General features: G+C 39.7%; 1 protein-coding gene across 5 annotated transcripts in view; it reads right to left on the bottom strand.

The window, feature by feature from the left end:
* Positions 1-23,878, bottom strand: part of PHF6 (PHD finger protein 6) — a 47,576-nt gene extending 23,698 nt beyond the window's left edge. For 4 of the 5 annotated variants that reach the window (XM_039239897.1, XM_039239896.1, XM_039239895.1 and 1 more), the window contains exons 1-5: positions 23,731-23,878; positions 19,568-19,751; positions 19,233-19,334; positions 5,254-5,387; positions 4,936-4,979 (exon numbers count right to left, since the gene is read on the bottom strand). In XM_039239897.1, the coding sequence (XP_039095828.1) occupies positions 4,936-4,979; positions 5,254-5,387; positions 19,233-19,334; positions 19,568-19,705 (418 nt within the window). In that variant the 5' untranslated portion in view covers positions 19,706-19,751; positions 23,731-23,878. The remainder of the gene's footprint in view (positions 1-4,935; positions 4,980-5,253; positions 5,388-19,232; positions 19,335-19,567; positions 19,752-23,730) is intronic. The other variant, XM_039239898.1, reaches the window with a different exon arrangement.
* Between the last annotated feature and the right edge of the window lie 1,859 nt (positions 23,879-25,737).

Raw genomic sequence — 25,737 nt, forward strand, 5'->3', positions numbered from 1 at the left:
AAGCTATTTTTAAGTAATTTCAGACTTATAAAGGTGTACAGAAACAATTCCTCCATACCCTTCACCCAAATGTTAGCATCTTCCCACATCTGCTTTATCATTTATTCTCTTCATCCATTCATATTTTCTTCTTTCATTCAACCTTTCTTCTGAAGGGTTGAAGATGCAAACACAATGCCCCTTTATCTCTAAGTATTTCCATGTGTCACCACTGTATTTTAATCAATTGCTCACAAATCTGTCACTAAATTGTGTCCTTCCTCACCTCCCCAAAACCAAAATCCCATTCTATGAATTCATCTTGCTCTATGAACACCTGGTGCAAGAGAAGCCACCGGACACAGAAAGGTCACCCCAAAATAAGGGATACATTCAAGACCATGCTTTGTTTCAAGCCAAGGAAAAGACATTACAAACATTTCTTGAGCACCCATCCCATGGAAAACATTCTATACTGGGTAGCTTAACAAAAATAAGTCACAAGTTTGGCTACTTAGAATTTCAAGAATCTAAACTGAGCTGAGGTTACATTTGTAATCACGATTTACAATCTACACATTCTTGCTGCGAAGCGCTAACACTCAGCATCTACTCTAAATACTGTTTTCTGTCTCATTGCAGATTAGTTTGCTCCATATACCTTATTAAACAGAAAAGCCTTACCTCTTAATGAAAATGATTTTAAAAGAACCACAAGACATAATCACAGTTCTTCATAGATACTCAAATGTTACTGATGACAACCTATCATGTTAAAAGTACTTCTACAACACGGAAACTAGCATCAGTTCCAAACTAGACCTATCTTCTATTACTAATGTTGGACATTTAAAAAAATATTGCTTCAGGGGCGCCTGGGTGGCTTAGTCGGTTAAGCGTCTGACTTTCGCTTAGGTCATGGTCTCGCGGTTCGTGGGTTCGAGCCCCGCGTCGGGCTCTGTGCTGACTGCCAGCTCAGAGCCTGGACCCTGTTTCAGAGTTTGTGTCTCCCTCTCTCTCTGACCCTCCCCTGCTCACGCTGTCTCTCTCTCTCTCTCTCCTAGAAATAAATAAAAATATTAAAAAAACAAAAACAAAAAATATTGCTTTAAAAAATAGGTAAAGAATATACGTATTATCTAAACACATGGGCCAAAGGAGAGAGCACGTAAATTGCGGGATTTAATTCTAGGCTTTTCCTGCCCATTTTTAATGTATAAATTCCTATTAAGAATAGAAGGGCAGGGGCACCTGGGTAGCTCAGTGGGTTAAATGTCTGACTTTGGCTCAGGTGATGATCTCGCAGTTTGTGGGTTTGAGCCCCGAGTCAGGCTCTGGGCTGACACCTCAGAGCCTGGAACCTGCTTTGGATTCTGTGTCTCCCTCTCTCTCTGCTCCTCCCCCACTTGTGCTTGCTCTCGAGCACTCTCGCTCTCGCTCTCTGTTTCAAAAATAAACATAAAAAAAAAAAGACTAGAAGGGCACTACACCATTTTAAGTACTCAATGACCATTTGCGGCTGGTGGCTATCATAACAGACGGCACAAATACAGAACACTTCATTGTCACAATAAGTCCTACTAGACAGCCTTGTTGAACTGTTTGTTCCACAGCCCCTTGTAAAAAGCCCTGCCCCTGAGGTCCACGTCATCCAGCTAAAACCACTGCTTCTCAAACTTTCATGTGCAAACAAGTCACCTGGGATCTAGTTAAAGTGGCGATTCTTATTTACTAGGTCAGGGGTGGGGCTTGAGATGAGGCGTTTCTAACCAACTCCCAGATGATGCCAATTTTGCTGGTACACTGATTATGCTACCTTCCTCCCCTCCTTGTTGCTAACAATTACCAACTCCCAATCATTCCACCCCATGCATCAGATCCTCCTTAGCACTCAGCTTACTGCTCTTTCCTCTTTCCAGGCCCTGCTGCATCCTGGGTGATTTCAACAGCCCAGAGGGCAATCCAAGCAAGTTCCCTGACCTTCAGCGATGTCCTCCATTAATTATCCAACCCCTATAATCATACCCAGACACCTTTATAATCACCTAAGAATGGTTCTAACCTCTGAAATCACTATAAATCACACATACTTTGGGACCACAAAATGAGTGCTTTCCCAAGTACTTTTTTTCTCACTGACCTTCAATCACAACCCTCCCATCTATTACTTCCTTCCTGTTTCTTATCCCCCACCTCCCCCCTTCACTTCCCTACCTAACTTAGATTTCTAACTAGCCACTCTCTGTGCTGCACACAGGATCCTGAATTGCTAAGTCACACAGCCTGAGGGCATCCCTATATAAATAAATGGTTAGCAACCTTAACTGAGCCCTCTATCTGGTCTGGAGCCCTTACAGGTCTCCAGGCAAACACCCTCTCCCATCTTCGCAACCATTCCTAGAAGCTTTCTCCTCTCTCCTTCAGCCCCCAGCCCTCCTGCCTCCCCTGCTTCATCCCCCACAGAGAAAACAGTCCAGATAGGAGCCACCTACCCTCCTCCTCCTCTCCTATTACCCTGGAAGCGTCTCCCCACCCCAGGGCAATTCTGGTTGTACACAGAATCTCCCTCCTTCTTGGGGCTTCAATTCCCTCTTGCCTAACAATAATTTTTTCTCATACGCATTTATGTACAACTAACCCACCCCCCCTCCAAAAAAAAAAAAAAAGGCCCACTAAGTGAAAGAAGCCAAACTGAAAAGGGTACATACTATGTGATTCCAACGATATGACATCCTGGAAAAGGCAAAACTCTGGAGACAGTAAAGAGATTCTCGAATTTAGTATTTCAAAATACATTTTGTATTAGATCAAACTACCATGAACAGACTGAATTATGGAGTATTTATCATTTTATGTATTAGCAAACTAGGTTACTGAGACCACAGATGGCAAATAATCAAGACCCCGCCACAGGTAATCAGTTCTTCTTTGCTGTACAAACTACTGCGGCACAATTCTCAAAGACAGTCCCTTAAATACAACCCTATAAGCCCCGATCATAAATTACAATCATAAAGTAGAACATATGTTTCCCATTAGAACAGTGAAGTTCGGTTTCTAACAAAGCACTCAGTATCAAATAAATTCAAGCAAGATAAAAGTGATAAAAGCCATAATTCAATAAATACACACTCTGAAATACCTCCAAATTATAAAATTATGTTTCAAATTCTACAATATGAGTATATACACACTACCTATATATCAATAACACAAGGGGCACCAACATGCTACAAAAATATACACTGAACACAAAATTCAAAACAATTATATCACAAATTTGAATAATTTAGGAATTTAGGAATCTTGCCAGTTACATTAAAAAACAGTCCTCTTGAAAACCATTAATTTGGATCTGTCTCAATAAATTTCTCAAAGCAAAAAGGTGGCCAAAATTATTTTACTTTACAGTCTGCATTGACTTTTCTCTACCACTAGATGGTACTATCAGCTTCAGAAATCTACCAAATAAAAGGGGAGCTGGCTTCATTAATCACTGTTGCCACCCTCAAGTATTCTGCCCCAGGGTGTGCAAATATTCACCTTCATCAGATCCCAGCTCTTAACCCTTGGTTTACCATGTATATATGGTCACTACAATTTTAAAGAGATTCAGAAGTGCATGGGTGGCTCAGCTGGTTAAGTGTCCAACTTTGGCTTCAGTCATGATCCCGCAGTCCATGAGTTCGAGCCCCACATCAGGCTCTGCGCTGACAGCTCAGGGCGTGGAGCTTGCTTCAGATTCTGTGTCTCACTCTCTCTCTGTCCCTCCCCCGCTCGCACTGTCTCTCTCTCTCTCTCTCTCTCAAAAATAAACATTAAGAAATTAAAAAAAAAAAAACCCACACTGCTAAAATCTGTATCAATGAAAGCTGGGAAAGCTTCCTCTTAATCTTTGAGCAAAAGGTTTTTCAACTGAATTCTAGAACTAAATGAGGAAAAAAAAACAAGGAAAACATTATAGAGGTTTTTCAGTTGCACTTTATCACCTCTGCAACATTCTATTCTTAATAGTTATCGAATCTGTTTACCTTAAAGACAAGTTTTTGCTGAAGATTACATATATAACCAGCACTATGCTAAAGTAATGGAACCAATCTGGAGTCCCAAAGTGTAGGATATAGCCAAGATCTAAGATATCAAAAAAAGGGCCACAAACTTTAATATGCTGACACTGATAATTAGGTAAGTCTTTATAAAAGAAACCACTTCCTAACTCAGCAGGCTGAAACCATTCTACTGCTAAGCAACACGTTCTCAGAAGCTAACAAAAACTAAAGATCTCTAATCTAAATGGAAGGACAGAACAGTCTCAGATTAAATCCAAGCCTTTTTATATTACTAGCGAAAGCATCAAAACTATCTGTTTGTAAAGGTATGAAATAAGTCAGAATTCAATTTAAGAACTTTTCCTTACCTTTTAAAGACCAAGTACAACTTGGCTGACTATACATAAGCACCCCTGACCTTGTTTTATCTAAATTTAAGGAGAAACAAACTATAATTTTAAAAGTTAATGTATTTTAAAATTACTTCTTATGAACATGTCTGTATTTTTTAAAAAGTTCTACAACATGAAATTATAACAGGAAGCCTGGTGATCACAAAATGTAGTAGTATCCCTAGTTCATATTTTCTGTATCTGATGGTAGCACGGATCCCAATTATTACCTTTACAATCTACTAACACTTTTATGACCACAGAAATCCTAAACCCCTACCATCATTTTTCTCCTCAAGATGAATACATTCTCAACATACTCCTTACAAGAACTTTAGGGGTAAAATTTTTCTCAAAATTTCAGATCATTTCCACTCTGTATATTAGTTTATCCTAACACTTTTCTTAACTCTTTGAAATGTATTCAATATTGAGATACAACTTATGGCAAAAATCAGTATAGCAGAATTCACTCAAATTTCTTCTTGATATCGAAAAGCGGCTGAATGACATACCTTCAGAGTTATGTGCAGTTTTCTTGTGTTTTCGGCAATAAACCCTGTAAAAAATGAAGAAACCAAAAATGATCAATTAAATGAAATTCGTTTTTCAAATCAAGAACATGAGCAGTATACGTCATCCCATTCACAAGCTGTATTCCAAAAATCTTATTAAAAGTCCTATGCCACTTCTCTAACCACTAAATTTCTTACCAAGCACACCCTTTACAATGATGATGAAATGCTTTGAAATGGGGAAAACTTTTACAGAAGCCTAAAGAAAGTATGACTGCTAAAAACAAAACAAAACTTCAAGAGAAGTTAAGTAATTACATGTAAATTCCTTGTGAAGGTTTCTCTCGTATCTGAGCTTTATCATGCAACGCACAGTGGTAGTGGTATGTCCTGTGACATGTTTTCACATCACAACCAATCGTTGCTCCAGGACAATGGCACAGAGAACACATCTACAGCAAAAGAATAAAATAATGATTATTAGTGTGTGATTTTTCCTAAGGCCGTGATGTCAGGTTAGAGGCATATCAATCTCTGTCAAGGAAAAGAAACTGGTTATTGAAAGTTGTGTAACTAATAATGCTATTTTTCTTGTTTTCTCGCCTAGAAATAATGTGAATAAAATTCTACTAGGGGTGTTGTCCCCCATGTTAAACATTGACAAAATTAATGGGATATTATTAATGTCTATTGTTTCACTGTGGTCAAGAGAAAAATTGAAATGCTGCAAATCAGGAATGTAAGCTGTATATAACCTTTCCACAATCCAGATTTTCCTGGAAATGAGTAACTGCAGAAAATGTCTCATACCAGAAAAAATTTGTCCTTCACATCTCCACTTAATGAGAATCTTTGGGGAAAAAAAAACCCTCACATACTATTGGAGAACTTGGTAAAATCAATTTCAAGTGTGAGAAGGATAAAAGAATTAAAGTAGATTTTTAAATATCTCAAGCTCTAAAAATAATTTGTGATGTTGATTGTGAAAATATGCTCATCTATTTTAATTTAATCTATGCTACTTCCCTCCTGCATTATGAATTCAGGCAAATAAAAGAACAGCTTCTTAAACATATTTTAATGTATTTATCTACTAACTTTATTGGATAATTCCTATCGTTTGACTAGCTCATGATCTAAATTTAGGAAAAAGCTGTTTTTTAAAAAAGTACCTAACAATGATTGCTAGTAGTTTTGATTAACATATCACAGTACACTGGACTGAGCGGACTTTTAATGAGGCTATCTCCTAAGCTATAAATGCCATGGCAAAACAAATTCACTATAAGGTACATTTTAAAAACTGCTGGTTTCTAGATACCTCGTTTGGAACTGTTCTCACTCCTCTATTGGTTTTAACAAAAAGAACACTTACCATCCTAACTTTGGGATTACTTAGCCCCTAAGCAATTTTGGTATACAGAGAGGCTAATATAAATTCCAATAAAATTCCTTATACTTCTTTAAACAAGTCAAACCCTCAACCTCTCATTCAAGCTATCATTTAAGAAATACTCCTATTAATCAGAAGCAGAAACATTCTCAATACAGGTACACCCCCAGAAAAAACGAGGGCCAGTGCCTATTATTAATACTAGAGAAATACTCCATTTCCTTAAATACAGAAACTTCAAAGTATTACTGTTAAAAAGAAATACTATGCCAAATTATCAAGCAGGAGAAGCTGTTAAATACTTTGGGGTGGCTTATAAATCCTTGAGGAAGTGCAGCATTTGTACTGTAGCTTAATTATGAAGTTTTACTATTTTAGCAAATTGTTATCTTTCTTTGAAAAACACATTTACCACAGAAATTTTGGAAAAGACAAGGGCACAAAGAAAATTTAAAAATCACTCATGCTTACCAAGTAGAGATTCCCTGAAGGTGCATTAGAATGTTTACGTGACAGTATTTCTCTATATAATCCTGTACGTACTACTTTACAACCAGTTTTTTTTTTTTTACTTAACAAGTCAAACACACCCCATCTCATTACAACTCTACTGCAAGCAGTTCATCCTGAAATTTCATCAAAAATGGGTTTACAAGTACATTTTGAAAAAAATTATTGAATTCAATTAGCAAGTAAAAATGAAAGGAGGGGAGGTGCTGTTAAAAATCACTATACTCTGGACAAGAGCTTGGCTTTATTTATCAAAGAGCTTTAAAAAAGTTCTTATTTCTGATCCACTAATTTTACTTCTGTTACTCTAGTCTTTAAAAAAATGAGATTCAAATGACTTGATTACAATCATGTTCATGGCAGATTTACAATACTCCAGAATGTAAAACCACTCATGGAAAACTGAAAAATCTTTAGATTACAGTGCACCTGTATGTAGGAATATTCTGTAGCCATTCTCCAAAGAAAATTTAGTGGCATGGGAAAATGTCTATGTATAATAAACACTAAGTAAAAAATAAGGCAGGATACAAAACTACATTAATTATGATCACAATTATACTTATAACATATATTCTTTTTTTTTTAATATTTTTATTTATTTCTAGGAGAGAGAGAAAGCGTGAGCAGGGGAGGGTCAGAGAGAGAGGGAGATACAGACTCTGAAATAGGCTCTAGGCTCTGAGCTGGCAGTCAGCACAGAGCCCGACGCGGGGCTCGAACCCACGAACCGTGAGATCATGACCTAAGCGAAAGTCGGACGCTTAACCGACTAAGCCACCCAGGCGCCCCTCTTATAACATATATTCTTTGAAAATAAGGGGAAGTAGATATAGGAAAATGCCAAGTGGCTATCACTGGGTAGTTGGTTTTCTTCATACTTTTCAGTATTTTCTGACTTCTTTACAATGGACAAAAATACTTTCATACACAAAAAATTATTTTAGGGGCACCTGGGTGGCTCAGTTGGTTGAGAATCCGACCTTTGATTTGGCTCAGGTCATGGTTCCAGGGTCGTGGGACTGAGCCCCTTATCAGACTCCACGCTGAGCATGGAGCCTGCTTAAGATTCTCTCCCTCCCTCTCTCTCAAAATAAATATATAAACTGGGGCGCCTGGGTGATTCAGTTGGTTAAGCATCTGACTCTTGGTTTCGGCTCAGGTCATGATCTCATGGTTCGTGGGTTCGAGCCCCACATGGGGCTCTGCAGCTGGCAGCACGGAGCCTGCTTGGGATTCTCTCTTTCTCCCTCTCTCTGCCCCTCTCCTACTCAAGCTGCCTCTGTCTCTGTCAAAATAAATAAATAAATTTAAAAATACATACGGGTGCCTGGGTAGCTCAGTCAGTTAAGCATCTGACTTTGGCTCAGGTCATGATCTCATAGTTCGTAAGTTTGAGCCCCATGTCAGGCTCTGTGCTGACAGCTCAGAACCTGGGGCCTGCTTCAGATTCTCTGTCTGGCTCTCTGTCTCTTCCCCACTCATGTGCGTTCTCTCTCTCTCTCTCTCAAAAATAAACAAACATTAAAAAAATTAAAAATAAACTAAAATAGCAACAATATTGGGAATCTCTAGCAAAGGCTTTTATTGGGAATATTCTAGCAAATACCCATTTCTCAGTTTATTGAGAATAAGAAGGAAACCAAATGTCCAAAATATATCAAAATTTGTTTTAGCTGGTTCTCAGTTTAAATCTGCCCCAAGTATAACCAGTTAACTACAGCAATTTAGGACAACTTTTAAGTAAGAAAATGCTCATTCTCACTTTTGTTAGTTCCTCTCAAGGAAGAAAAAAGATACAACAATAAAAATGGTTTCAAAGAGTGGAAAATTCTTTTCAAGGTTGGAGTAGGAATTTTTCTCAATTAGAATTTACTAGATCTATTTTAGGCAGCATTCATATAAAAGCAGAAATACCTTCTTGTATATGAAGTTCTGGCCAGATGCTAACAAAATAGCAAAAATTATCCATAATAAAACTAAGTATAAAATTTACATGTGTTTGTGTACCTATGAACACAAAAACAGAAACATAACTGTTACCTTGAAGTCTACTATACCCTAAATAATACTTTTTTTCCTGAACTCTTATGGGACTTAAGATATAGTATTCATTTTGGCTCTTACCAATTTACTTCTTTGTATGGCTAATTATATTTATAAATGTATAGATTTTATCCATCAATTGCTTCTAGATTGAGTTTTTTGGAAAATAAACACTGCTTTACAAAACAGCGTTCAATAAATTGACTTTAAGCTTATTCTGTTACTAAAGATTTTAATACCTTCTGGTATATATTTTTTTTCTTGTTCATGATTCTAATACCTGCAGATTTAACATAATAATCTTCAGGTGTGTCTAAAAATTTAAACAGTCTGATCTAGAATTTGGAAAGGTAAAATTGAGGAGAACAATATAGTTGAAGGGGCACAGAATGAATAGAGGCAAGAATATTTGGGAGGAAAAGATTAGCCCTGTTAGATACAAGGTCGAGAATCAAAAAGATAAAAAGAAAAATGAAAGAAGCTGGGAAAACAGATAGATGGCTGGTACACTTTCCTTAAGTTACGGAAAATAAAGCAAAAGATGAACTCTCTTGAGAAAAATGGAGAAACAGGAAAATGGGGCCCCCGACACAGCTGGCACCAGGTGGCCGGACCCGGGTAATGTCATCCCGTATTCCTCTCTACATAAAACATTTGCCCTCAAACTTGTCAGTCCCTACCGGGCTCTTAGCAGAATGACTGTCAGCTGCCACTGAACATCAAGTCTGCACTACCTGTGACTCTTTCCAATGTGGGAAAATGAAAGAGAATCTGACAGGAACATGGTTAACTGTGGACCTCTTCTCCCTGCAAAAATGTCTGTCCCACATATCAAATATTCATTTGAGGGCTAATTTTCTGCCCCCAACAGAAGTATGAATGTTAACTGTCAGCTTATTCTGTTCATACCCTGATTTCAAGTTCTTTAAGTAGAGGTGAAAATTGTGTTGAGAATCATTTTTCTTTTACTTTTTTACTCCTCTCTTCAGCTTGCTACCTAGTAGACCTAGTAAGCCTCAAAACTAAAGCACCTCTTCTGATGTGGGGAGACTGGAAAAAAAGGCCCCATCCTATCACAGATATCTGCACCTCATCTTTACAGTGTGGTTAGAAGCTATGCTAGCTTTTAAATTTTTAAAATAAAAGTTATATATATTTAGGATATATGGCATGATGTTTTAATATTAGTGAAATGATTACTATAGTTGAGCTAATTAGCATAACCATGTCTTCATATACTTACCATTTTGTGTGTGTGTGTGGTGTGAAAGCACTAGAAATCTACTCTCAGCAAATTTCCAGCAGACCTGGTAGCATTAACTAGTCATCATGACGTACACCAGACCTCTAGACTTCTTCATCCTATGCAACTGTAACTTCGTACCCGTTAACCAATCCCCCCCCCCCACTGTCCTGCCTACAGTAACCACCTTCTACTATGGGTGAAACCCTATTATCTTAAGGTTAAGCCGTACCCCAGAAGCTGAGTCTCAACAAGCCAACCCAGACTGAAGAGGAACTAAATCACACATGAGTGCCGACAAAGGGAACCGAAAGGGCTATGACTTAGCTAAAGTCCTGCAGGAGCCAGAGGCTGGGACGTACCTGCTCCTCAGGCAACTGAACCGGGCCAAGGCTGAAATTCACCTTGTAAAAGGAAGAAGTCCTAAGGAATAAAAGGCGAAATACTGCTTTCTCAGTAGCTATGGGCAAAGCTCAGGGAAAACTCAACCAAGACCACAGAGAGAAAGTAAAACTAAAATAAGATTGCCAATGTCGAGGACAGGCAGAAAGGAAAGCCGGAATCTGATGGCTCGGCAGAGCCATAGGGAACCAAGTGACAAAGAGCTCGCTTGCTAAGACTAAGCTTTGCCCAGCTTAACTGCTGTGTATCTACCAGGTCAGTGACTGACCACCACTGTATAGATATAAATCTTCACAGCCAAGTAGTTACTACTCTCAAGACACCTGCTCCAAGAAAAGGGCTACAGATGTATGAGGATGCAAAAGAGGTTCCAAACCGAGGCTGTATTCTCGGGTCTGCAGGCAAAGGAAACATAAAAAGCACTTGAGTTGGGAACAGGGTACCTGGGATACTTGCACAGGAGACAGGAGACAAAAATAAAGTGAGGGCAGTTCGCCTTCCACTGGTGTCTGGTTTTTTGTGTTGTTTTTAATATCACATAACACTACCTTCAGTAAAAATGAACGTGGGACGAGACAGTTAGGGTAAGTTTTCAGAGCTGCCAAAAAAATGCTCCTAAAGTCCAGGTTGATTGCTTTATTTACAGTACTACCTCACATATCCAACACTGTTAGAAAACAAGAGTGACCTCTGACTTATCTGGTTAAATGACAGTTGTCCAATTTACCTGTTAAAAATTCCTTTACCACTGCATGGCAGGGTGGAACACGAACACATAACTGTATCTGGTTTATACTACAGCTATAATTTAAAAAAAAAAAAAAACAGTTCAGCGTTTTGAAGAGGGTCTCATAAAAACACAAAGTTAACAACAGAATATTAATAATAATGAACTTTATATAATAATTAGGTCTAAATGGAAAGCTAGAAAGCAAAAATGAAACCTGCAAGCCATCGAAGTCATTAACAAAGTACAAAACTGATAGGTAAGGACCTCAAATTTCTAAGTACTTTTAAAAAACAGGGCCACTGAAAAGTACTTGTTTTCATTAAAGTAACAGACTAAATCTAAGCAGCTACTGAAAAGATCAGTTCAGAAAGCTTTTTGAAATTGGAGGGCCATGAACTAAGTAAGCCTATCAAGTTCTTACTTAACCTAGTCTCCTGACCTTGCTCTGAATCTCACAAACTCCAACTCTATCTGACTTTGTGAGTCATCACTGATGAGGAATATAAATTCTTATTGGAGCTTTTGAAGGTTTTTTTTTTTTTTTTTCCATCTGAAACAGTTGTTCTGAGCTCAGAGCTCTAGTTCAGGCTGTTTCCAGGTGTAGGTCTTTCAGGCTGAGGGTACTCTAAACTGCCGTGCTCTCCGCTGTATATACTCCATCAGTGGGAAATGTCAAATACACATCCATACTCGAGTACCAAGAATCCCCCAAAACCAGACATAGAGTATTTTACATTACTAGTCTGGGTGCTCCTCCACTCACACAAATAGATGAGAAGTGGTTACATAATGACATAAATTTACATTATTCCCAATTACAAAGAAGTATTAAGTGAAGGCAAAGGAAAAAGTTAATTTATTCAGTAATAGTCAAAGACCTGATTTTCTCCATCATTGGACTTGAAGTTTCTCTTTCGCCTTACATTCATTCTCCTTAATCACCTCCAAAGTAAAGCAAAATTCATTTTCATATAAATGACAGATAAAACACCTGCACACATTAAAATTAACCTGCATGCCATCATCGGAGCTTTTTAAAAAAGTACACATTAAGATGAATACACTCGTGATGCATGTACACTCAGTTATACAGGTGACAATGAGGCCAGTGACTCAGGAAGAATTTACCTGTTTTTCCGCAAAAATATCCTCAGGCAGGGGTCCTGCAAGCCTGACCCAGCCCACCAGCCATTTTCATAAATAAAGTTTTATTGGAACATAGACATGCTCATTTCTTTGTGTACTGTCTGTGACTACAATGGAGACAATATGGCTGGCAAATCCTTAAATATTTATTATCTGGTCCTGTAAGCAAAGTTGGTCCATCTGTCTCCTAAGGCACTGGTATATAGCCAAGAGTATTCATCAAAAATCATCTAGTAATCTTTTTCAAAAGATACATGCCTGCAATCTCCTGCCCGCCCTCTTTCTGATTTAAAAGTTGGTTAAGGACCACTGCTCTAAGAACTCAGTAGTACCTCTAATCACCTGGCATCTTCTGCTTCGCTGTATGCAGTAAGCAGCGGTAGCATTCTCGAGCACTGTGGGCACTCCATTTTGCCCTTACTGAATGCTAAACGAGCCACTGACTCTACTTTAAATAGCACTGCCATTTAATACTTACCTAATACTTTTGACCACTTCCTCCTCCTTGAAACTCTTCCCCCTTTGACTTCTACAAGCATCACTCTCCCAGTGGAACACATTTCAAATGTCACTCTCTGTGAAGCCTTCTGACTTCTCAAATAGAATTCATGATGGTCCTCTATCCCAGCTCTCCTGGGACATTCTTTACATACTCCTAAGGCTAAACTAGATGCATTCATGGTTGCACCCAAAGTGTCTAAGCATCGTGCCTGGTACAAAGTAGGTACTAAATTAAGTAACTGATAAATAGACAGATAGATGAATTCTAGACTCCAGAAGGAGGACTTGACAAAGACAATGCCTAAGGAAACAACAATTATAACACCATACCGGGCCAGGGAGTGTTGAAGAAACATGAAAACCCTCCTGTGTGATACGTACATAGCTCTCCACCATCCTGAACAAGTAACCAACCTGATTTTTCCCTTTATATTTCTCTCCTTTCCTTTCAAACTGCTAGAGCTGCAAACAACACTAAAACTCGATTAACCAAAAAAAGCAGAATTTTATGCTACACAATTACCCCCCTAGCCAATCTACACTTAGCCTATTATTAAGGTTTCACGCTATTATCCAATTGAAGCTCTTGTCTCTTTCAAATTCAACAATGAATGAGTGCCCACTTATTTATTAAAATGCTATTGAGCACAAATGAGACATCAAGTACCTTGCTAAGTGTCTTACATGCATTATCTCCACTGAATTCTATGCTAGGCAAAGAGAAGAGTCTCTGCCCTCCCAGAGTCCACAATATAGTACGGAAGAAGCTTGCACAGATGTAACAAGTATAGTGCATAGCATGTTAAACTCAGTGGCAGAAGTAAGGTAGAGCTGAACTCAAAAACAGAACTGGGAGGCAGCCAAGGATGAATAATGTCAGTGCACGCACAACATCGGGGACAAACAGGATGTATGGGAAACTGAGAGGAGAGAGATGAGATCAAGAATGGAAAAGGTGGATCATGACTTCTGTGGGGCAGGCTGAGGCCTCTGGGTAGTATTTTGTATACAGTAAGACATCAGTAAAGGATCGGAGTCAGGGAAGCAGAGATTAAGTAATTACCAGCAGTATGTTGGAAGGATGGGAAGAGGAAGACTGGATGCAGGGGGCATTAAGAAATAAAAGAAAACAGAGACATCCCAGAAGGAGAGTCAATGTGACAGATGTGGAAGAAGGAAGAGTTGAAGGTAAAGGATTTAGAAAGAGAATCAAGGTTCAGAGCAGGGAGATGATGAATAATGGTTTAGACAGGATGCATTTTAAGATGCCCTTGCAGGACATCTATGTATAGCAGACAAAAAATGCTGCCATTATTAGATCTCAATCTCCATAGTGACTACTATATATCCCCTTTCTCCTGAAAAACCTGCTTTGTCCGTCCCCATCCCCTACTATCCGAGCTGAAATTCCTGTCTAAAGTGTAAACGCCCTGCAACTATCCCGCCTTACTCAACTGAATCATTACTGCCCATCTCAATGACCTGTTCCGGTAGTTAACCTATTTCCTGGACTGATTTCCCCCCTTTTTTAAACCTTACCGTCTCTAGGAAGCAGTCTCACTTACCTAAATAGGCAAGGCTCCTCCTACTCAGAATAAAAAGGGGCATCTATAAACTGTCATATATGCAGATTCACAGCATGCCCGATATCTAGAGCATAAACTCAAAATCAGATACCCCATTTCTCTAGGGTGCCAAACACTCCATTGGTACTGAGGAAATAACAAAGTAAAGACCATCTAAACTTGGTCTTTTCATTTTCAGAGGCCACAAAAGATATCTTGAGAGTAACAGAGAACCGGAATGTTCTTACCTAGTATGTATATAAGATGTTTGTCCTAAAAACAATGCTATTAAGAGAATATAGTAACAGGAGTTCGATTATGTCCTAAATTCAATAGTATTTCCATATTAGAAAACTCCGAAGCTCTAATAATTACATTTCTTAAAATATGGTTTGTGGTTGGGTAGCAGTCTAGTATAACCTAAGGTGATAAAGAGTTCTGGCTCTGGAGTTACTGGCCCTAAAGTCAAACAGCAGCTCTGCCACTTACTAGTTATAGGTCCTTAGTCAGGGTACTCCACTGAGCCTCAGTTTGCTTACCCATAAAGTGAGATTTAACATGTCCTATCTCACATTATGACTGTCAGGATTAAAAAGAATCATGTATTTAAAGTACTTTGCCCACGTGGTAAGTGTTCAATGATGTTACCTATTTCTACCGCTGGAAAAAGTGGAAAACGCAGGCAAAGATTTCTTTAGACGTGAGAGTAAAATTTAGTTTTAAAGGGGGAAAGTTTAGGAGTGGCCTGAGGATAGTCATCAAGTATATGAAAGACTGTCCATTTTTAGTAAAGAAAATACTTCCTTTAATGGAAGGAGAGAGACCTAGAATAAGTGGCTTTAAATTAAGTGAGATAATTAAATTACAAAGAAAGATGGATTTCTCAGTTCTGAAGAGTGTAATATAATGATGGTCGTGATTCAAGGTGCTTGGGTAGAATCACAACTTCTTGATATATTTAACAGCAGAGATGAGGGGCACCTGAGTGGCTCAGTCAGTTGAGCGGACGTCCGGCTCAGGTCACGATCTCATACTTCATGTGTTCAAGCCCCACATCAAGCTCGCTGCTGTCAGCATGGAGCCTGATTTGGATCCTCCGTCCCCTTCTCTCTGTCCCTCCCCAACTTGTGCTCTCTCCCTAAATGATAAATAAAACTTTTTAAAAAATAGCGGAGACAAAAATCTTATGTTGGATGGCTCGTAAGCAATCTTGCGTGGGGGTGAGGCAGGTGAACTAAAGGGCCTTCTGAACTCCTATTCTTAAAGTGATCTATCTGACACTGTTACCAATTACAACAGTAACTAACTATCCACTGTAGATACTCTTAAGGATTTCACCACCTAGCTTCATCTGGAAAGAGTATGTTCTTCAAATACACTCCTCTCAAGTATCTCCTTAAAGACAATGAAAACAGTGGTGATGATTCATAATTTTACTTGGAAATGTGCATTTCTTGGCTAGATGGCTGGAGGCTAAGAGTAGATGGTACAGATGTGGTGTCTTCATATGGCTTCAACATGAACTGGAAAACCATTCTGGAAAAATATGTATCTGTCTTAACCGCAAAAACAGAGGCGCAAATTATAAAATCCTTAGTACTCTAGCAAAACCTTCCTGGTCCATCTGGGTGCCCAAAGGTCATGCAAAAGAGATGAATTTGTTTATACCGAATAGCCTTCTTCCCTCATCTTTGTGACTGACATGAAAACCCTGGAAAACTGCCTGTGGCAGCAAGAACACAGAAGCCACATTCCTGTACCTCCTGTGACCTCCTGAGACCTCCCATTCTCTCAGACTGTGACCCCATCTGGTCACCTACACACTTCCATCACAAGTCCCAGCCTCTTCTCTCTAAACCTCCCTTTGGGGCGAGTGAGCACGTGGTAAGCGGACACCCGGCACAGGCTGGGACCTCACCTGGAAGTGCCCAGGGAGCAGCCCTCCTGTTTATTTTCAGTGGGTATTCGCGCACCTACCTTCCCCGTACAGATCAGAATCACACGTGTGAATGATACTCTAGTCCCACCCCCCATGTAACTTATTTAAATTCTGACATTTGGGAGGAAGAAAGGGAGCAAAACTATGCACCTAGGCCCAAATTCTTTCATTTTGCCCCTGTTCCTTACTAGAAGATGCCCATGGCCTCAAAATAGCTTTTGAAGCACCTTTCCTAAGGTAACTCTTTCTATCGCTTATAGAACTTTTAGTCACGTAGCATCACTGTTTAGTAAGCAGTGATGCAGCATTATCTGCTCACCACTGGCAAAAAGACGAATAAGTTAATGACCTGTCTAAAGTTACATAATGTGTCAGTGACAGAGTTATTAAAAAAACAAGCCTCATGACTTCCCAGCCCGGCATGCTTTTCATTAGCCTACAACGACATGAGCAGGATTTTATTCTTTGTAAACACTAACTATGGTGGCTACCACTTACCATGTCCTAGCCCCGTGCCAGGCACCATGCTAGGTCCCATACAGTCTCTCTTTGATTCTCCCAGTATCCCTGAGAGACAAGTACTGCCACTGTCTCCTTCCAGCAGGTGAGGAAACCATGGTGTAGAGAAGGAAAGAACTTGCCCAGGGTTACCCAGTTAGCCAGCAACAGAGCTACGATTCAAATCCAAGTCTGTTACTATAGCTTTTGGTCTTAACCTCCAATGTTCTTCCGTTCCCTAGATCAAGGGACAAATGTAGTTCCTTGTAACTTGCTACACTCGGGGAAAAAATTAACTGCCTACACTATTCCATTAAAAATTAATCAAAATGATTTATATTAGTGAACTTGTACAAGGCTCCGATGCTCTCTTCACAAACAAGTCCAAATAAATGAAATCTCCATTGGATTTAGCAATACTGCCAGATGTACACCGCTGCTTGGTGTAAAACGTGGCACTGCATTTGTTAATAACAAGTAATGTTAGAGACCAAAACTGCTCCCGTTCTGACTACAGCAGCCATGTCAAGTGACCAAAATGCTAACAGGTCAGGATGTAGAAGCATTTTCCAAACATATTCATAATGCCAAGGAATAAATAAGGGGGCAATAAGGTTTACGGCACAACCACTTTAAAGTAAATAGTATTCTTTCTGTGCATCTGCATTCGTTTTTAAGGACTAGGAAATAAAAACATACTGCTCTGGTTCTCAAAAATCAGCAGGCCATAAAAACATGAAGAAATCTAAAACCAGCAAATAAAAATCATGATAAAAAAAAACCATGAAGCATTCTATTACTACAACAGTTTGGGGGCTGGGGGAATATAAATGCTTTCACAGTTAAGGCTTCACTACCACAAAAACTGACCTCTGAATTCCCACCTGTGCCAATAATGATTCTAGGGTTTCAGGTTATTTATCCTAAAGCAAGTCTCAAACCCCTGAATTCCTTCATATTGCTTTTTTCCCTAATACTACAAGACTGACAACTTTTAAAAAATGGATTCTTCCTGATCATCAAGATGATAGGTCCTACCTTTGCTCATCAGATTCTTCATGAAATATGAGATTATATGGTGCCTAAGAACATACATATATGTTCTGCCAAACCCATATTTGAAATAATGAAACATCTGAGGGGCCCATGGGTGGCTCAGTCAGTTGAGTGTCCGACTTCAGCTCAGGTCATGATCTCATGGTTCGTGGGTTTGAGCCCCGCGTCGGGCTCTGTGTTCACAGCTAGCTCAGAGCCTGGAGCCTGTTTCAGATTCTGTATCTCCCTCTCTCTCTGAGCCTCCCCTGCTCATGCTGTCTCTCTCTCTTTCTCAGAAATAAATAAAAACATAAAAAAATAAAATAAAATGAAACATTTGAGGGGTGCCTGGGTAGCTCAGTCCGTTAAGCGTCTGACTTTTGGCTTGGGTCACGACCTCACAGCTAGTGAGTTTGAGCCCTGCATCGGGCTCGCTGCTGTCAGCATAGAGCCTCTGTCTCCCTTTCTCTGTCCCTCTCCTGTGCACGTATGTGTGTGCACGCGCATGCTCTCTCAAAAATAAACAATTTTTTTAAATTAAATAATGAAACACTTGATAGTGAAGCTACTGAAGGTACTTTTACAGATGCAATCTCAATAAAGAGCCCAAAGGAGATACATAACAGCCAAACGAGGAGAAACTGTTTCAATGTAAACAATAATGTATACAAGTAACAACTGAGATGATGTTACTCTTCCAAAACAGCAATATAGTATCTTGTCGGTCTGGCTACTGGCAGTGAAGACAACTGCAGGTACGGTATTGTAGCATACCTTCAGAAAAAAACAGTAAAATCCATCAAAAGTTACCCAAAGTCATAAATGCTGTTACACGGCTGAACCACAGTAAAATAGAGCAAGTGCTAACATTTTTCAGCTGAAAGGGTACTGTCATCTTCATTTATGATCACCACAATTACTTTGCGACAGAAGATGAAAGCACATCCGAATTATGAAAATTCACCTGAATGAACACTTTAACACATGAGATATTCAAATCAAGCAAACTGCTTGTTTTCTAAGCCAACCCAGCCTCCAAGAAGATTTTAATTCTTTTTGAAAAGAAAAAAAAAAAGGAACAATATAAATATTGATTCACTCCTTTTTTGTTGAATGATAAATAAGTTAAACCCAGCCTTGGAATTTCTGGTTCGGGGGGGGGGAGGGGGGAAGACTGCGATTTAAAATTATATTGTTAATAATAACGCAATACACTCTAAAATAAGCAATTTCCTCTTTAATGAGCTTAAAATAAGTTTTATTCTCAAGAGGCAGAAATACCAACTTACCAGCTTCGTGCCTCTTTTAATTTCCTTTTGGACATCTTCAATAGAAAATCCACCAAGACTTTCGTTATCAGAGTGTGATGATACCAAAGCAGATGAAAAGAGCTATAAATTACATTTAAAAACAATTAAGGTTCACATTTAGAGAAATGACAGTGAAACAGTGAATAAGATGTCAACTTTAAAAGGGAATTTTCTGGTACAAATGGCATAGCCTTAGTGAGAAACCAGTTCTTAAACAGGGAACTGAGCTTCGTCTGCTCAGGCCTGGTCCCCGTCAGGGCCCCGTCCCCGTCAGGGCCCAGGCAGCTGGGCCTCAGGCTGCCGCCGGTACTTACCATGCACTTATGGTGCGCTGCCACCTTCTGGTTTGCCGAGATTAGTAACTGTCCACACTCCTTGTCTCTATTTGACTTACAAAAGCCACACTTGCGCTGTCTTGTGGGCCCTTTTTTCTGTTCAACTGAGCTTGACATGATTTTTAAATTGCTTTTAGAATGCCACTTTAAGCCTCAAGAAATGCTACAGAGAATGAGAAGGGCAACAAAATGGTTAATTGTGCTTTAATATCCATTTACACAGTCATGTCGTTGTTTAATATTTAACCTAAGTTTTAATATCTGCATTTTTAAATGAGTATTTAGAATAGACAAATTAACATTAACACCTAAAATGCCTCCGTAATGAAAAAAAAACGAACGTATGCATAAAGATAAGTTAATGAAATAATTCAGAAAAATCAAACTACACCCAAATTAGGGGATGTGTGAAATAATTAAAACGATATCTGCGTGGATAAATTAAAAATGTACACTGTGTGATACTGAAACCATCATCTGCTCACATAATTAATGAAAAATATTCTTCCTGTATATCTAGATGCCCCTTCAAGGAGATCCAGAATTATTTATCTAAGAGCAGAGCATAAACTTGTAAGAAAGAGAACCACGCAATATCCAGAATTCTAGAATTGCACAACTCCTTAAAGTTCACATATTCATAAACCAACAAAAGAGAAACGAATGCACTTAACTGTGACTTTGGAACACTTACTTTTAAAATTGGAATTATTTTCAAGTTTAGAAAAAATCACGTATACATCTTTAATGAATTTTTGCTATTGTATTCCTCTTCAAAGAAAAAATTAAGCTTATCACAGTCCATTCAAAAAAACACACTTTAGGAACCGCTTATTTATAAAAACAACTATATTATCTGACTCTGAGGCTTATCCCAAAAGTCTGCTTATTAGATTAAAGTTACAGACTGAGAGCGGTGTTCTAAATGCAGTAACTTGCATATTACATTAGCAATATTGTACAAAGGGAGGGAAATTTTTCTGTGCGACCCTTAAATCTAGTCAAATTATAATTGTAGGTGGTAAAGTCAAACCAAAAAAAAAAAAAAGGGGAAGAAAAGCTCTAAGATAGAAGGTTTCAGATTTAGATCATCAATCTCAACATGGATTCTTAAGAAGAATCTAAACAAGTGTAAAATCAGTTGTGTGATTTGTGTAGTTTTCCCAAATCAACCGAACTAAGCAGTCCAGGACCCAGGCTGCCACAAGTCACAATCAATAAAATCTCCAATGCTCATCTTAGAATTGAGTAACATTCTTCCCATTTTTCTATATACTTGAATATTTTTTTAATACTATGTTGAAAAATGGACTCACTAACACCACATTGTAGCTTTCTGAGAAGCACTTGATTCACCAACAAGAACAGTAGCAGCTGGGTGCCAGGAAGGTGTTACCTGCAAACCACTCAGTGCCTTACAATATAAAATTGCAGATACTTAATCAGAATTTAACACAGAGCCACAAAGAAACAGGTCTTTTTATCAATTTATATCTAGGGCTGTTTTGTTTTGTTTTGTTTTGTTTTTAAACAAAACTTCAAAGGCCTTGGCAGTCTCTGCGTTGATGGGTTTAACAAACTCTTAATGCTATCTACAATTTTAAATACCTCAGTCTTCCAAATGGCATCGGATACTTTACAACAGTACTGTATTCACAGCACTGCCTATAAACCATGAAACTGATTGAAAACAGGCAGCAAATACTTTTAGGATTAAAGAAAAAAAGGACATAACAGAGAAACAAAAGAAACAAAAGGGGAAGTGTGTTTGCATTTGTACAAGCAAATATGTGTTCAGTTGCTTTATCAAGAATATAGCTGCCAAAATCTTTAGAATTAACCATGCAAAACAGCAAAATACACAAATAGCACCAAAATCTGCTATTTGAGTTCTAAATTAGCTTTCTTTACGACTATGCAATGAGCAGTAGACACTCTGAAACCACTGTAATGTATCTGGCATTTCTCCCCGGTCATCCTTGGCCAGTTCAAAGGATGGCACATTATGAATCTAATCTGTACAGTTATCTTTAATGTGTAATTTTTGTACAAACCTAGCATAGGCGATAAAATCGGGTTTTACGATTTTAAAAAGTCCTAAAGTAGAAAAGCACTTTTTATTCTTGGAATTAAGTCTGAAAATGGGGTCCCTCAAATTCTATCCGTACTGAATTCTGCCTGTTTTGAATCTATAAACAAGAAAATTTCTCGTCCTAATTTTGAGAATTTCCTTTTCTAAGATATCAAATACCCAAAAAACCAAGAGAGAAAAAAGGTACACTTTATTTTGCACTCAAAAATATTCTAGTGTTTTAATCAGTTTAAATTGGTAAAGTGAAGAGAAACACAAAGAAGTGCACCAAACCAATTAAAAAACTTTCCCCAATGTGCAATGACTAAATGGATTTTTCCACTAACATTAAAATAATGCATCTGTACATATCTTGCTAATTTTCTTACGGCCTCCTTGTACAACATGCAGAGGGGTACATCATGGAAACAATGAGTCCTCACAAAAATGTCTTTATCATAAAAATAAGATTTTTATCTAATGCTGTCTCACTTGTGCTCTCTAGTTAAGGAGAATAAGGGCATTCCCAGGACCAGTATTAAGGAGTTCATAACAATCCACCCAGCTATCTGGCATTTTAATTTCAGCGTTAAAGCTTTTTCAGGGCACGCAGAGATCAAACTTTGATGCTTTCGCACAACAACGAAACCTTTTCCTTAAAAGAAACATAAACATTGTGGATAATGTTATAAAGCAGAAATAAAGAGACGAAGATAACAGCGTGAAAAACATAATTTCAATGTCTGACAAAATAAAAAGGCTCGATTGGTTAGGCTGAGGCAATCAATTCGTTCTTGATTTTACAAGATGCTGTAAAGCACCAAGGTGGAAATAACCTGAAACATCAAGGAGAGCATTCAAGAACCAAGTCGAGAGCTCATTCAATGTCTCGTATCTCAAAGACCATTTCCACAGAAAAACAAAACAAAACAAAACAAAACAAAAACTGCCGTTCCGGAAGATCAAACAATCCCACACGCAATCAAGCTGAAATACACACTTCAAAATACATAAACGTGATCCCCAAAGAAGCAGTATTTCTGTCAGGAAAGTTACAGTGGAGAGAAATAAACGAACAAGAGATGAACCGGAAGGGCACCTGAATTTGGTTGCACGATACTATTACATGCTTCGCACTGCTTTTTGCGGTTATTCAAAAGGAAACTGAAGGAATTTTCCAGTTGTTTCAAACCCAAGGGTAAGAAAGAATTTCAACTGTCTGAATAAGACCTGATATTACGTAGTAAGGCGATGAAAAGAAAGGTTTGTTTTTTTCTTTTTTTTTTCAAAAAGAAAGGATTTTTCAACTTCCACGCAGAGTATCGAAACGAACAAATTTCAAAAGAACGCCGTGCTGTTCGTCCGCATAATAAAGGATGGTACACACAACGTACCGGATCCTCTCCCCGTTATTTAGTCCTCAATACACACTGGACTCCGAGACCTCCCTCTAATCAAGCGCTAGATAAACTCGCAAAACTATCTTCCTCTAAACCACTTGAGCAGGTCCTTTCGGTCGTCAAGTCAGGGTCCCCTAATCGTCCTTTGCCAATCTTCCCGAATCCCGAAAGAGATCCCACCACTTTCTTCAACCCTCCTTCCCCAGGAGTTCGCTCTCAAACAGTCTTCTTCGTTTCAGATCTCAGTTTCACCCCTCATTCCCCCCCACCCCAGAGTTTTTCCTCATTCCGCGAGGCTAACCCTCTTGCCATCCTAACCATTCTTCTTACGCTTCCCAAACTGGGAGTCTCCCTCCTTCCCAAATATGTCCTAAGCGATGGCAAAGACTAAAAATTCCCAGTATTTTTTCCTCCCGAAAAGCTGCGCCCCTTCCCCCGAAGTCTACGCTTAAGCCTAACCGCTCCCTTAGCTCGGCCGAAGCACTTTTCTCAGCTACCTCTTTGCCAGGCGCCTTCACCGAGCGGCGCTTCTGGGGTCCTTGACAATAAAGAGAGACCACCAAGAGTCCCCCTTAACAACGGGCAGGGGCGGCGGCCTGGCCACCGCCATCCTCCTTGTCTTCTCCCGCCGGGCAGAGAATGGGGGGCCCCGAGCTACCGTGGGGACTCACCGGCGGGGCCCGGAGGCGAACGGCAGGGGAGAAGCGCCAATGAGGGGAAAGAGAAAGAAGTCGGTGTCGGTTCTCCGGCAGCGCCTGGGAGCGGGGCTCTGTCGCCGGAGGTTGTTTCCTTTCATTCGAGGAGAGACGGGCTCGCGGAGCGCCCTTACGTCGCCCCCCTCGCACGCAACGACTCAACACAGCGTTAATACGTCTCCCGCGCGCCGCGGGCCCCGGTTGGCTGCACGGCCGGGGCAACTGAAGCCGCAGAGCCACGGCGCACGCGCAGACCCGCCCCCGGTACGGATCGGGGCGGCAAGCTCCGCCTCCTGCTCGCGCGCGTACCTTCTATTCTCCGGTCCGCCGCTCAGCCAAGTGTTTGGGGGCTGGATCCGAGGAGATAGAGAAAGAGATTCAAAGATTTCGCCGTGGGTCGGGCGGAGAAGGGGCAGGGTTGGGACTAGAAACCGTTGGACGGGAGCCCTGGGTAACCAATTTTCAACAGGGATTCGAGTGGGTAGGCCTGATCCCTTGCACTTGTTCACCGAGGCCTTTTCACATCCATTATTTCGTTGTACTCTCGTGGCATCCCTTTGAGGTCCTCCGTTCTCTCGTTTTACTGCCAGGAAAGACTGAGAAGCTCGTAGTGGAGTCAGTCGGCCTGGATTTCAATCCTTGGGCAAATCATTTTCATCTCCGTATCTGAAAAAAATTTTTTTGTCTTTCTTTAAGACGGAGATTAAAAATAGTATCTCGCGGGTTTATTGTGAAGAAGAAATGAGATAATGCAAGTTCAGCGTGTATGAGCGTCCCTGGCATATAACAGGCCCTCTATAGATACGGAGATTATCATAATCAGCAAAGATAAGTGATTTTCTTTATAACGCACGCAGGTAAACCCGACACCTAACCGAGGGGTTTCCTCTTTGATGTATGGAGCCTGACTGCTGGGGTTTGAATTCCAGCTCCCCCACTTCTAGCTTTATGACCTTGAGCACGTTGCAGTACCTCTCCGTCCCTCAGTTTCAGCACGTCCAAAATGGAGATCACAATGGTATCCATCTCAAAGAGCTGTTAAGAGAAATGAGTTAATGCATGTAAATCACATAGAATAACATTTGGACACATAGTATGCCCTATGTAAGGGTCAGCTTTTGTCATTTTCTCCTACGCTCACAGACTGCAAGCAAGTGATTTAAAAAGAAAAAGCCTTAACAAGCCAACGAAAATTTAAAAATACCCTTTATGTAGCCATTTTTCCTATAAAGGGGGGGAGGAAGGTCACGGTGGATTTTCATTGTTGTGATCCGATACTGTTACTACCCTGTTTAAACATTGTTTTTATTTCTCCCTGCAAGGTCAAACTTAAATTGTTATTCTCAAGGAAACACTAACCGTGTTCATGTAACATTGCATCCCATACAAGCAGGTAACTAATAATGTTGGACAAAGCAGTCATTTGGCTGCACGGGACCTTTAGCCCTTTCCCCCAGGCCCTCTCCAGGGAAAGAAGAGAGAGGCTGGCAATTTACAGAAGAAGATCCGGAATGTGTGTTCCAAACGTTAACTTCATATTTGAAAACAGGTCCCCCAGCATTATTTTCACCAACTTTACACACTTACTGATCGATGTCAGAACGACACTGATGATAGTAAAAGTAACCAAACCTACGGTCTGCGCAGTATGTTTTCTTTTTAGATTTCTCCCCAACTCCTCACATTTTGCTTTTATTCATTCTCTCAACCGCACACTCATTTCAGCAATTTGGTTCAATAAACATCTGTGAAACTACAGAGTTCCAAATAAGAGAGGCCTAGATCCACTCCATTCCTAACCTCAAGCTCCTGGTCTAAAAAGGGAGACAAAGAAGCGAACAAATATGGTACGGTGTGATGGATGCGAGAGAGAGAGAGAGAGAGAGAGAGGTGTGTGCCTGGTACAGACGTCCTCTGCCTGTTATGTACAAAGTGCTAGGCTAAGGTGCAGCACAACAGTGAATAAGACACAGCCTCCCCCCT

Source organism: Hyaena hyaena, unplaced genomic scaffold, assembly GCF_003009895.1.
Source record: "Hyaena hyaena isolate Hyena2069 unplaced genomic scaffold, ASM300989v1 scaffold_162, whole genome shotgun sequence".
NCBI lineage: Eukaryota > Metazoa > Chordata > Mammalia > Carnivora > Hyaenidae > Hyaena > Hyaena hyaena.